This window comes from Mytilus edulis, chromosome 4 (genome assembly GCF_963676685.1).
Source record: "Mytilus edulis chromosome 4, xbMytEdul2.2, whole genome shotgun sequence".
NCBI classification, from domain to species: Eukaryota; Metazoa; Mollusca; class Bivalvia; order Mytilida; family Mytilidae; genus Mytilus; species Mytilus edulis.
In genome coordinates this window covers 80,721,116-80,734,642 of record NC_092347.1, presented here as the reverse complement: position 1 = coordinate 80,734,642, position 13,527 = coordinate 80,721,116, and the positions used below count along the sequence as shown (strand labels likewise).

The 13,527-nt window shown below is 32.2% G+C and overlaps 1 protein-coding gene across 2 annotated transcripts in view; it reads right to left on the bottom strand.

Moving 5' to 3' along the window:
- LOC139520679 (thrombospondin type-1 domain-containing protein 4-like) overlaps positions 1 to 13,527 on the bottom strand; it is an 89,567-nt gene that overhangs the window by 52,261 nt on the left and 23,779 nt on the right. Inside the window, exon 1 of one of the 2 annotated variants that reach the window (XM_071313546.1) lies at positions 8,497 to 9,228. The exons of the other annotated variant lie outside the window; for it this stretch is intronic. Within the exon in view, the coding sequence (XP_071169647.1) occupies positions 8,497 to 8,538 (42 nt within the window). The 5' untranslated portion in view covers positions 8,539 to 9,228. Of the gene's footprint in view, positions 1 to 8,496; positions 9,229 to 13,527 lie in introns of those variants that run through there. 2 annotated transcript variants of the gene reach the window in all.

Sequence of the window (13,527 nt, the reverse complement as noted above, 5' to 3'; positions counted from 1 at the left end):
ATAGTAAAAAGAAATATAGCCGTAAGGTGAATAATGAGGAATTTCAGGATGTAGTTGCTATACATTTTTGCCAGAAGATTCCTTCAAAAACCGATCGTGTTATTTTTTAGAAAATTTTCCCCACACCCAAAGACTGTCCAATTTACTAACCAATTTTACTTATATCTTTTGAGATGGACCTCGAAAGGATATTCCAATCTTAAATTATGTAATATGCAAGTATTCAAATTACGCCAACGCATTTAGATTGAAAGTAAACAGAGCTTTATGAACAAAAACAAACTTATGGAGATCATAAATAACTGCAATATGTATCAGGGGAAAATTTATCACACACAATCCAAGGGTTTGAATAGGGTGTTATGTAATATCAATGTTCGAATGTTCTCGAAAGAATATAAGAAAGAATTCTAACTATGCTTTATTAAAAGAAAACAAGAATAAAAAAGTACAGAGAAATCTATACATGTGTATGCTCAAGTTGGCTTCAACCAATCGGAAGCAATGATTTCACGGAATCGTCATTGAGATGTATAAAGCATATCGCACATGATTTGAAATCTGTGTTTTTATTTTTATTAAACTCGTCATGGTTGATATAGACGCAACCATCTATCTTCTATCGCGTTAATCCAGTAGATTTATCTAAATAGGGTTCAGGTTCTGAAAGGAGCTTGTGGAATTTATGTCAAATGAGTGGTGGCAATAAGACCCTTATTTGGCCGAAAAAGTACTGCAAATTTAAAAGTTATCATACATATTCTTAAATTACTGAAAACTTGACTAATAGTTATCAAAGGCACCAGGATTATAATTTAGTACACCAGACGCGCGTTTCGTCACCATAAGGCTCATCAGTGACGCTCAGATCAAAATATTTATAAAGCCAAACAAGTACAAATTTGAAGGGTATTGAGGATCCAAAATTCCAAAAAGTTGTGCCAAATACGGCTAAGGTAATCTATGCCTTGGATAAGAAAATCCTTAGTTTTTCGAAAAATCCAGAGTTTTGTAAACAGGAAATTTATAAAAATGACCACATTGTTGATTTTCTTTTCAACACCGAAATGTTGACTATTGTGGTGGTGATACCCTCGGAGACGAAACGTCCACCGGCAGTGGCATCGACCAAGTGGTGTAAATAGTTATCAAAGGTACCAGGATTATAATTTAGAGCGCCAGACGCGCGTTTCGTCTACATAAGGCTCACCAGTGACACTCATATTAAAATATTTATAAAGCCAAACAAGTACAAAGTGGAAGGCATTGAGGATCCAAAATTACAAAAAGTTGTGTCAAATACGGCTAAAGTAATCTATGCCTGGGACTAAGTTACAAGGTATTCAGATAAACAAAACAAATTTGTCATTGAATAAGTTACCATGGCAACAAATCATGACTTAACTTGCATAATTTTGAAAATTTTGTGATTTTCCTCTTTTTTAATCAAATTCTAAAAATATCTTAGATTGAAAAAGTATGAGCGCACCCAAGAAACAACTTTATATTTGGTGATATTATGTCAATAGTTGTAATAAAGCTTCCGCTAAATAATTTTGATGTTTCTTGGCTACGGACGATGTTTCCTCAATGGTAATAAAGATAAAAAAAACTGCATAAATTCTGTATTTTTCGTATTTTTTGTTAAAACAGTACATATTATGACGTAATTGTGATGTCATCAGATAAAAATCTTTATGTTTTTCATTTATATTTCTTGACCCAGTGCATTTCGAAACATTATGTGCCAATTGAAATAGTAATCAAACACTTTATTTTCTTGGACCAAAATCAGGCCTAAATGGCCCTACTCCTTTACTTAAGACAGTGATCATCATAGTACTTATACTATCATAAGTAGTGTCACAAAAGTTTATACATTGTTTCTTGACGGGTAGAATATTACTGGTGAATAGATTGTATCTTTAAAATGTAAGAGGTATGTACATTAACGTCCTATTACAGGCAAAATCTAACACCTAACAATATCAAATAGAGCTTTTATTGTACATATATTTCTTCATAAAAGCAATAAGCAACTTTTGGAGCATAGTCTGCTTGCACTTTTGAAGCATTAGTGTCTCTTTGGTTAGTTGGTCGTGTAAATCCGTTTCTTTGTTTTTGTTGATTTAGCCATGGTTTTGTCAGTTTCTTTGATTCATTAAAAGGATTAAAATTCCCAAAATTGGTTTAATATTACAATTCAGTCCTCCTAACATGCCTACTAAAGTTACTTTAAGACGTATTGTTCATTCGGCTTGGAAAAAAGAGGCGACATAATTATGCTCTTCTTTTATGAAACCCTTAAACCCTTAGTTCAAAATATCGCAAGAATTGTAAATCATTTCAAATACCTGAAATTCTTTCAACTGGACGTAAAAAAGCAAATGTATGTTCATACTTTTCTCTTATTACCTGGTAAAATCTAATGGGGCCAAGTGTTCACAGACATTGTGCATAATCACTTCAGTTTACAAATTTTATAACTTTAGTTGAGATTAAATCTTGAGTATCCAAAATGGAAACTACAAGACAGGTTCGCTTGTAAAATCTAAAGCAGCGTTACCCTCACTAATGTCGGACTTTAAAAGAATTGAAAGCTATATGTAAAATAAATCTAGCACAAGTGTAATCAAAGATTTAAAATTCAATTGCAGGTGTTGTATAATGGTAAGTATTCTAAGTTTATTTGTTAATTGAAGAGCTTAAAAAAGACAAACACTTATCATAAAATATCAAAAATTCTTCCTAACAATATTGACGTTTTATATATTCTCATCGACATTCCATTTGCAGATTTTCTCCTCTTGAAAGTAATACGATTTCTGATCAAAAAGGCTTGATCTTATGTTCAATCAGATCTATTACGAATTAATAAGTTCGAATCTCCCCTGCAATATTGTCCCGGACACGTCTCTCTTAGAGAAGGACTACATAAAAATCAAATATACAAAAGGTGTGTGATATTTCCGTCTATAAGCAAAGTTGGTGCTTTTGCATTCTGTATACATTAATTATTCCCAATCAAGTCATTAGATATGTCTGATGGAGCTTGCTTTTACATTCCGTATACATTAATTATTCCCTAATCCAGTCACTAGATATTTCTGATGGAGCTTGCTTTTGCATTCCGTATACATTAATTATTTCCTAATCCAGACTTAGTCATTAGATATTTCTGATGAAGCTTGTTATAAATAGACTGTGGCAGCCGAGAAGTTAGTTATATTGAATTTAATTTGAAGTGCAAATTGAATTTTGAATTATGCAAGCATATATGCACTGTTTTTTGTTGAACATGAATGGGTTAAACTACATTAGATCAAAGCACTAACATGCCTTAAACCACTTGAAACATGATTGGTGTCACATATCATGGTGTGTGGCTGTTCCAAACTTAAATATTAGTCTACAATTCTACTCTCATGTCCACTTGAAATTCATTGAAATTTCGTGTCAAGGAATTAGTTTGTATCCTAGTCTGTCAGCTAAAATAAATCACCACATAACTCAGATATTTGCAATCACCAAAGGTATTTCAAAACTAATTTGAAACGTATTTCTAATAAGCTTTGTATATTAATTGATACGAGTAACATATGTTTTAATTTATCTCTAAATGAAAAGGACTACATGCTCGAAATCTTCCCGAATTTTCTGCTTTTCTAATTTTCAAATCCTTTATGTTGTCTTTCAGATGAGGTAATATTTGGTATAACGCATTTGCCAGCTGTATTTAAAGTAAAATATTTTTTTCTGACGCGTTACGTAACAGTGTAAATACGTATAAAAGTAGGTGGGGGATACTATAAAGTCTTATTCATATTTCAGTACTTTTTCTTTGTTATAATTAAGAGATAACTGTATTGTAGTTTGATGGTCGCAAACTGAGTTACTGGCGATTCTGAATTGTAACTTTTGCATACGTTTCTAAAGGTTTTTAACAGACTTAAAGATGAAAAAAAACATGTTTTAAAGTATTGGTTGATATGAAACATGAAAGTCCAATTGGAACAGATTATTAAGTTTTAATATTGAAATGTTTTAATCGATATCTTGTTTAAAACAGACTTTTTCCCTAAAGGTTTATATATGTTTGCAATCATAGAGGTACATAGGGGGGGGGGGGGAGAGTTAAGATATCAAATACATGTTTAACCCCGCTGAATTTTTGTGCCTCTCCCAGCGCAGGAATCTCTGGCCTTGTTAGTCTTGTTTGATTTTAGTTTCTTTTATATACATGTATATAGGAGTTTAGTATGAAGTCCATTATCACTGAACTAGTACACATTTTTGTTTAGGGACCAGCTGAATCACGCCTTCAAGTGCGGGATTTCTCACTGCATTGAAGACCTATTGGTGGTTTTAGGCTGTTATCTACTCTTTGGTCAGGCTGTTGTCTCTTTGACACATTCCCAATTTCCAGTCTCAATTTTAATCAAATATCATGTACACGTAAGAGGACAATGTTATTAATTAAATGCTCAGCCTGGTTATGTTTAAAATAGAAAACTCTTATATTGAACTAGACAGATTAATAAAAAAGACAATGATATTTGATGGGTACCAAAGGTGTATCTCTCCCCGTAGATTTATTACATTACTTAATAAAGGAAATCATTCTCAAATTTATAGAAATGAACAAGCAACATTTAATAAATTTGTTGCGTCCGTTCCTAAACCTTCATACGATAAACTCCAGCTAAATATTTGAAAGCAAAGAATGCATAAATACTTGGATACATGAGGAGTAATATAACCCAAAGGGACACAGAAAGACCAACGAAATCCACATTATAAAAATAAGAAGACTATCATAAATATTAGACATGACAACAAACAGCACAAGTCACAAAACACCAACCTTCAACACAAGTCAAAGTTTTCAACTGTTTGATAGTCAGATGCTTTCAATGTCAAATTATTCATCCAATGTCACTGATAAAAAACAATGATATGCAGCATAATATATAACTAGATAAACTGATTTGTGGAATAAAGCTTCCATCGTATTTTAACTGCCAATACTCAAATGTGAGTATTTGATAGGGAATACATACGTTTCTGCGGTGTTCTATTGCCATCAAGTAACACTAATATTTATTTTTCTATTGATGACACTTTTAGTTAACAATGATTTTTCTGAAGAAATAATACCACCCTACTACAAAATTAAAGAATATGTAAAGTTCCATATCAAAGATTTAATTCCAATTTATACATTGCATTGCCGTCATTTCATTCAACATACCAACTGGTAGAATAAGATAGTGGGTTTCTACATATTCAATTCCATTTAAACAGGCCTTGGAACTACATTCTGAATACAAATAACACACTATTTAGTCCCACAGGAAGATACAAATGTGTTGCTTCTAAAAAAAAAAAAAAAAAGACCAAAGGGACGAACAATATCTACGTCCGAAAATTGATTGTGATTGTAGAGAAAATAATCAAAAGTTTGGTCTTGTGTATATTAACTGTAACTATGTTTACATTCTTCATTAGGACAAACATTTGTGTAATTTGCACTTGTATAGATAGGATTTAAGAACCCTTGACTAAAATATTCCATTTATCAATAATAATCAAATTTTTTCAATAATACAAAATCTAGAATGCTACAAAAAGAAATATGCAATCGAGTTGATTCTTTAATTTCCATTTGTTTTACCTTAATCTGAAATTCTCCATTTTATATTAGTTTTACAAGACTAAAAGAGTCTATGTTTATGTACCAAACAATAATATGCAAGATAGAAGTTTGCATGCCTAAATTGATTATAATGCCTTTACCAGGCAAGTTGTTTTCCATTTGTTTGATGTGTTTGATGTGTTTGTTTTTGTCATTTATCAAGGAACTTTCCATTTTGAATATTCTCTTGAGTTCGGTATTTTTTTATTCTAATTTTTCACATACAATAAGATAAGAGAATGTCAGTGGTTTGATTGCCAATGAGACAAATCGTCTTCAGGGATAAAATAATAGTTATCAAAGGTACCAGGATTATAATTTAGTACGCCAGACGCGCGTTTCGTCTACATAAGACTCATCAGTGACGCTCATATCAAAACATTCATAAAGCCAAACAAGTTCAAAGTTGAAGAGCATTGAGGATCCAAAATTCCAAAAAGTTGTGCCAAATACGGCTATAAAGGTAATCTATGCCTGGGATAAGAAAATCACAGGAGTTAACAACTATAGGTTAACGTACGGCCTTTATCAATAAGCAAAACCCATAACGCTTAGTAAGCTATAAAAGTCCCTGAAATGTATATCCTATACTATACTTTGCCAACTATAGGATGTATAAAAAAGACGAATAAAACCTTCAACGTCAGGTTCATCTACGTTTTATCGTGATGTAGTGTGGCATAAAATTTGTAATGCTTGTAGATCATTTGCTTTTTGATTTAGTATATTTGAGAGGATAACACTAGTGACGCAACGCTTTCAATATCATGTAATGATATGTATTTTATAACGTTTGACAACTTTATGACATTCTCAATTGCCATTTGATTAGGGACTTCTCCGTTTAGAATTTTCCTCCATGTTCGGTATTTTTGTTATTTTACTTTGGAAAACCTATGATTACCTAACCAAATGAAAAGTTTTACATAGCCTATTGAGCCAAGTGGTCATTGGTGATGAATAGCTGCTAACCGTCCAGTGGCATTCCAAAGTTGAATTCTTTTTCAGGACGAAAACATAATAGTATTTGTGCTATGAATTTTGCACCTTGCCTTGTATTAGACAGATACACGAAAGCAGATTTTTAACGTGCTAGTTGACAAATTAACAGTCCTCATGAGAAGTAACACCCTACCATAACATATTATTATAACTCCAGGCCGACCAGTGAATGTTTTCTTATTTTTTTGTTACCATGCCGATGCTGATGAAGTATACAGTGTTGCTAGATGTCACAGAAGCAAAGGTTCAAAAACAAAAAATGCAATACTTTAGACAAAGCATATGTAAAAGTGATATGTGGTGTCTACCCTGTATATATAGTAAGGAAAAGTAATTAAAACTCTACAACGATTTGAATGTATCTCATTAACTAGCGCTCTAAAAATCTGCATGTACATATGTTATATATAATACATATGAAAAGTAATCAACAATTTTACTGGAGAAGGTGAATTGTGGGTTTCCACGTATTGCGTAACATAAAAGCAAAAATACAATCGAAAATAAAATTGAAAATTCCCGTTCTGCATGCTCCAAAATATATTTAAAAAAAATGTAGATTGAAATTTCTCTAATACACAGAACTATATTTTCTAATAAAGTATTACCATTTTTGAGTCGATTTAATTTGTTAATACAATTGTAACATACAAATAACCATAGTTTACCTCACACATACTGAAACATAATATCATAAGCAAATCTTTGTCATAAAACTGCGCTAAATTATATAACATCCCATTAAAAATGTGTCATTTCGTCCCCAACTAATATTTATGTATTATTAAATAACCATTTTAGGTTCTATTTTTTTTGTGGTTATAAAATTACGCAATGTGCCTTCAAATGACGAATATAATTATACACGATTTTGTTAATCTAATCTCAATTTAAGCATGTGCAGTACATCTTTTTAATTTAACGAAAGAGTTTACTTTAAGAACAGAAAGAGTCTTTAAAATTAACGCTTTCAGAAAACTTAATTCTGTGTTCAGATAAAAATCATCCACTAGTCAAAATCTGTCACAAATCTGCTCCCAAAATGTAGAATACTAGAATACTCAAAGACAACAATTTAAATTGCTTAGATGTAGCACATTAATAACTAATAGCATGGTGAAACTCAGCGAGTTCTTTGTTACCCCTTTTTATATCTCGTTCAGTTGGGAATGAAAGGAACAGCGAGGAATGCAAGGTATATTTATGTTTATTAAAGCAAATACTGGTATTGTAGAAGTCTATGGAAACACAGTAACAAGTCAAACAAATCAGAAAAATACTTTATCAAAGAATATTGTCATATCTTGAAAGCAAGACGTATCTGCTGCTGCAAGTCTTAATTGACTGCATACGGCGCAGTATTTATTAGTCCGAACAAAAAAGAAATTTTAAATGTAAATAATTGCGTTAACCAAGTTGAATTTTGAGATAGAAGAATAAAATGATTGCTATCAAAATTTCGAAAAGATTTCGAATCGAGAATGGAAACTGGGGGAATCTGTAAAAGAGAAAGCTACACGACCACAATTCAGAAAAAAGTCAAAGGCCACCAATGGGTCTTCAACGCAACGAGAAAAACACGCAACGAGAAAATCAAGTTTCATCCGGCCCCTTAACAATAATAAATACTAGTTCAGCTAAATGTATGCCACACTAGACTGGGAAGTTCAGGTGATGATGTTATTTTCAAGAAATAAGCTAAAAGGTTTCTGCGATATATAAAACCCGTAGTTGATAAACAAATTTGCTTTATGTCGAGCCCAACTGTATTGCACGTTTAGAAGAAAGAATAAGCTTACCTGTAATACGAATGAAGTCAACAACAATATCAGCCGATCCATCGTGTTAGATCATTACAATTCTTCATGCAAATTAAACAATATAGTTTCCAACCTATGTATCCTCTTGTACATATCCAAAACGTCTCCGACCATTGACGTTTAATATATAATCAAAGGTCTATATATACCTTTCAATTTAAATTTAAAAGTAAACAAGAGAATTCAGGTATCTTAAGAACGCATGTCAAGTACTCTTGAAGAATTTTTTTTCACTATTTGTATAACTGTCTACTGCTGGATTTAATCTTCCTAGCCAGGTGTTTTTCCAAAGGTAAAAACGTTTAGCACCAACTTGTAAAATTGCATCCCATAAACTTGAAAAGAATATTTATAATATTATAATTCTAACAAAATATCGCAGTACAATATAAACCAGTTATAGAATTGTTTGTATCTACTGAATCACTTATATGAACACTTCATATGTGTGAATTACGTAACAAGTTAAGTTTCGTGAAATGATTACTTCCCATATGGTGATGACATTTACTTTTTGTCCCTTCTGGTTTTGTTTAAATTGGTGTTTTGTATCGAAAACTATATAATTACTTTTGCAGAACTGTAAACATAAAATATACCGCACCTATTACGTGAATAAAAATAGATTTTGACTTATTTGAGTATTGACAATTTCAATGATAACCGATTTTTATAGTTTGTAAGACATTTAAAGTTTCGTCGTAAGATTATAAGATGTGGGGTATACGTCACAGCATTGGCAAAGTCACCCTGAGTCTCAGGTATCAACATCAAAGTTTTGATAACAATACCAAAAAATAGAAATGAGGATGTTCGTGACATAGGATAGGCACATACACAATTGGTTACGATTAAGAAAACCTGCCATTGCAGTAAGTAATGTAGCTCAATTCCTATTGTTTGCGAGGCAAATACATGATTTGAGGCTTGGGAGTCATGACCTCAGTTGGACGATGTACAAGGCATAACGTGTGTCCCCATTCGACTAAACGGGGCTGCGTATTCATAACCCCATACAGACAAATTGTCGACTCATTGGTTTTGCTGCATTCAGGGACGACTTAATTTCTATACCCCTTAACCTTAGTGGTTATTTCAAAACGAAACCAATCTACAAAAATCTAGTAGGTATGTACTTTAAAATGGGTTGGTCGGAAATTTTAAAGACTGATTTTCAATAATAGAGGCGGAAGATACCAAAGAGCTGTTCCAACTCGTATGTCGAAAATAAGTTGACAACGCTTTGGAAAGAAACGAAAAATTACTAAAGACAAACAACGGTCGAAAAAATGCAATATAGATAACTAAAAAATTGAAGATGATCACATGTGCTTCGGAAAGGTAAACATATACTACTTCACATGTGGCACCCGTCACGTTGTTAATTTAAGTACGAATTCGGTCCAATTTTAATTCGGTGATGTCACATAAGTTAGTAACAAAGAATACGCGAGTACAGGGTAGAACAGTCAAATGTCTGAAACTGTTTATATATACACGCCATACGACGAAACACATGTGGTATATTTCATACAACTTTTTCCCTTTTGTTTTCATCCTTGGTTAAAGAAGTCTCACTGCCTCAATGGAATCTCCTTAACTGCACTGGGGACGTCATGTTTCGCCAATCATTCATTACACGCATTATGAGGTGCAACTAACATTTCATAATATATACTTTTAGTACAGTCTAAAAATGTGAAGTCCTCTACAGATGCTTTCATTCGCCACAAAGAGAATCAAGTAGAACGCACCGTTTGTACTAGGGTAATTAAAATTTAATGAAGTAATTTTATTTGACAAATTTGTTTTTTAATTCTATAAACAGTTTAAATACATCATACACGTCTCCGTCTTATACCACTTATATTTGTGTAAAATTGAACATTGTAAATGCATTAAAACCGAGTTTTCCGTCAAGTATAAAAACGTTGTGTCGTATGACAACAAAGCTAGAAAATATCTAAGCCAATAAAGAGATGAGTATTTAAGTTCATTTAGCACATTTGCAAGATCTTTTTATTGACTTCAAAAGGAAACAAGCTTTTATACAACACCCAGGTTATGTAAACATATATTAATACATTATAAGTCTACTTCAAGAGTCAAGAAAAGCTAGACTAACTGGAAGGTAGTTTGTCTTCACTTAATTCGTAAGTGTCTATATTCCAGGCTAATTAGTTACTTGAGAACTATCTCCAATACTTTTCCAGACATCGTGCACCTTGTTTTGTTTGACAATTAGTTGTTAAAAACTAAGTTAATATGATGATTGACCTTCAATCGAGTGATCTTAGATTGATGATGTCAAATGATCGATGAAAACATGAAAAAATAAAAGCTAATAATCACAACACAATTGTCAAAGCAACATAAATATAGCTCATGTCGCCTAAAAATTTGTCTCTCACGGCGGAAATAATGACAGTCTTTTCTTTTTTTTCATATAGAACAAGTGTATGAAGCAGGAAAAAAACAGATATTTTTAGAAAAAGACCAGAAAAAAATGTAATATCGGCATTTAGCAACCTTTTTTTCCAACTGGAGAAGACCAAGCAAATTATATGATACATGAATATGCGCTAAGACATACATTAAAATCTCTTTAGCATAAACCCTCTGAATTGTAAACAGTTCAGGGACTCCAAAAGCCGAATACTTGAAAACCAAGTACGTATAAGAACCGAAATAGTTGAATAATAATATGACCAAACAGGACTTTCAAAGAATAGCGAAGTCCGTTTTAGGTCAACTCTGGTTGAAAAATAGTGACTGAATTTTTTCTGAAAAAAACGTCAGCATTAACTGTTGATGTACAAATAAATGGGAGTAAAAGTTAAACTAAACTATGAATATGAAGAATTATTAATTGCAACTACGTCGCCTACTTTTATTTTTATTTTCATATTGATGTACCTGCATGTATAAGATGTTAACCAGGTATGACGCACGCACAAAGAATAAAACAAAGAATTCAAATGCAAAAAATGGACGTTCTATTCACTCAAGAAAGACAATTAAGTATTAATTAATGTTTACTTTTCAAAATGCCCAATGCTGTTAAACATCAGAATTTATACATGATGATAGTTTAGATACCAATGATTAAATTTAAACTATATTAAACTTTTATCAGTACCTTCAGATGGTCTGTTACACTTAATTCTTGAAGTGTGCCTATTCATGTTACAAAGTTATTTAATGCATGGATCAATCAACCGAATGCTTTAACAAATATAACAAAGTGCAGATTCAACACGTTTCTAAATTTAACAGACTTAATCATCGTAATTGCATATTAGCTCTCAATTAATATAAACTCTGAGATAATGAAAGTATAGTTATACAAGTGCATCCCTGTAGATAGATACAGGTAAATCTTTAATTAACGCATCGACACCTGGAAATCCTCAATTAAATAAAATTTATGTAATTCCAAATTTAAAAAAAGATGTATAAATAGCTATCTTAGCTATTGGTAGAGATAAGATGAGAAATTCGAAACTTTTACATGTATATTACTTTTAAAAAGCTGCATTTTCAATTGGCACACCCTGTCCTCGCTGCGCCTCAACTTCGTACTTTATTTGACTATTTTATTTATTTTAATTCGTGCGTCTTTTGTAGACGAAAACGAGCGTCCGACGTACAAGATTCCGAGGGGACATTCAAAACACACAAGTCTAAAAAGTAAAATCACAAAAATACTGAGCTCCATGGAAAATTCAAAACAGAAAGTCTCTAAGGAAACGGAAAGCGTTATGACAAAAAAACGACGAAAAGATAAATAGCTATATATTTATATAAAAAACTGAAACTTATCCACACAAACCCAATAAAAAGACTGGGGTGATCTTACTACTAAAGATGTTTTGAGATCAAGCTTCACTAGTGCCACCCGTCATGTTGATCATGGGAAGTTCATACATTTGTTTAGGAGTCTCATTAGATGATGTCACAATCATGAAAAAGTGGACGGAATGGGGAGAACGACAATTTGACTTTTATATGCGGACATTTGTGACAAAGGTATTCCATATCAGTCAACCAACACATGATGTTGTCCTCAGAAACAAATTCATTATACCAGAAAGTTTACTTCTACAAAAAAATATTTCATCTGGAACTCAAGTACATGTTATTCCGAAACTGTATGGTCATCAGTTTGGTTGTTTTCAAGACAGCAACGCTTTTTTGTGCGTTAATAAAAGTAGAAATAACAAAAAATACCGAACTCAGAGGAAATTTCCAAACGGAATGTCCCTCATTAAATGGTAAAATCATAAGCTCAAATACATAAAGAAAACGGACGAAAACTGTCATATATCTGGCATGGTTAATGCATTTACTGACGTAGAAAGTGGTGGATTAAACTCCTGACTGAATCATTGCAACAACTCTTTAGGGTACTTTGGTGCTAGGCCAAATTTCAGTCGTTATCAAACATAACAACAATTCTGTCAGATGGTATTTCAAATTCCCCGGTTATTCAACTTTAGAAAATCAACTGTAATAACTGAATCTTAATATGCACGACATAATTGCTGCTGAATGTTTCAAAACAAAACAAATAAATCAATCAATCACTTGCTGTTTATGCTTATTCTTGTTGATTTTTGCTTTTTTGCTAATGTGTCCGTTTATAATTTAATAGGATACTTTTGGATACTTGTAGCATTAGTGAATTTTACGACTTAGTAAAACTTTTTAAAGTGCTTTTGGCACAAAAGGTTGTCTTTTTGTTACATATATAAGTATGTGCGAGTGTTATAACATGTACTTGAGATCGTGATTGATTACTGGAAGCTGAATAGTTTCATGACCCATTCAATGATTGAAGTTCAACAAATTAATTAATTAATGGTGATGGCCAAGATACAAACTTTATCCGGGATATTCAAAATCCTTTTAGTAACATTCTAGTACAATAAAGTCATTTGTCTGAAACAACAATAAATCAATTTAGAATTTTGTATTTTCCGGTTCAGCTGTGGGACAGCACACAGACAC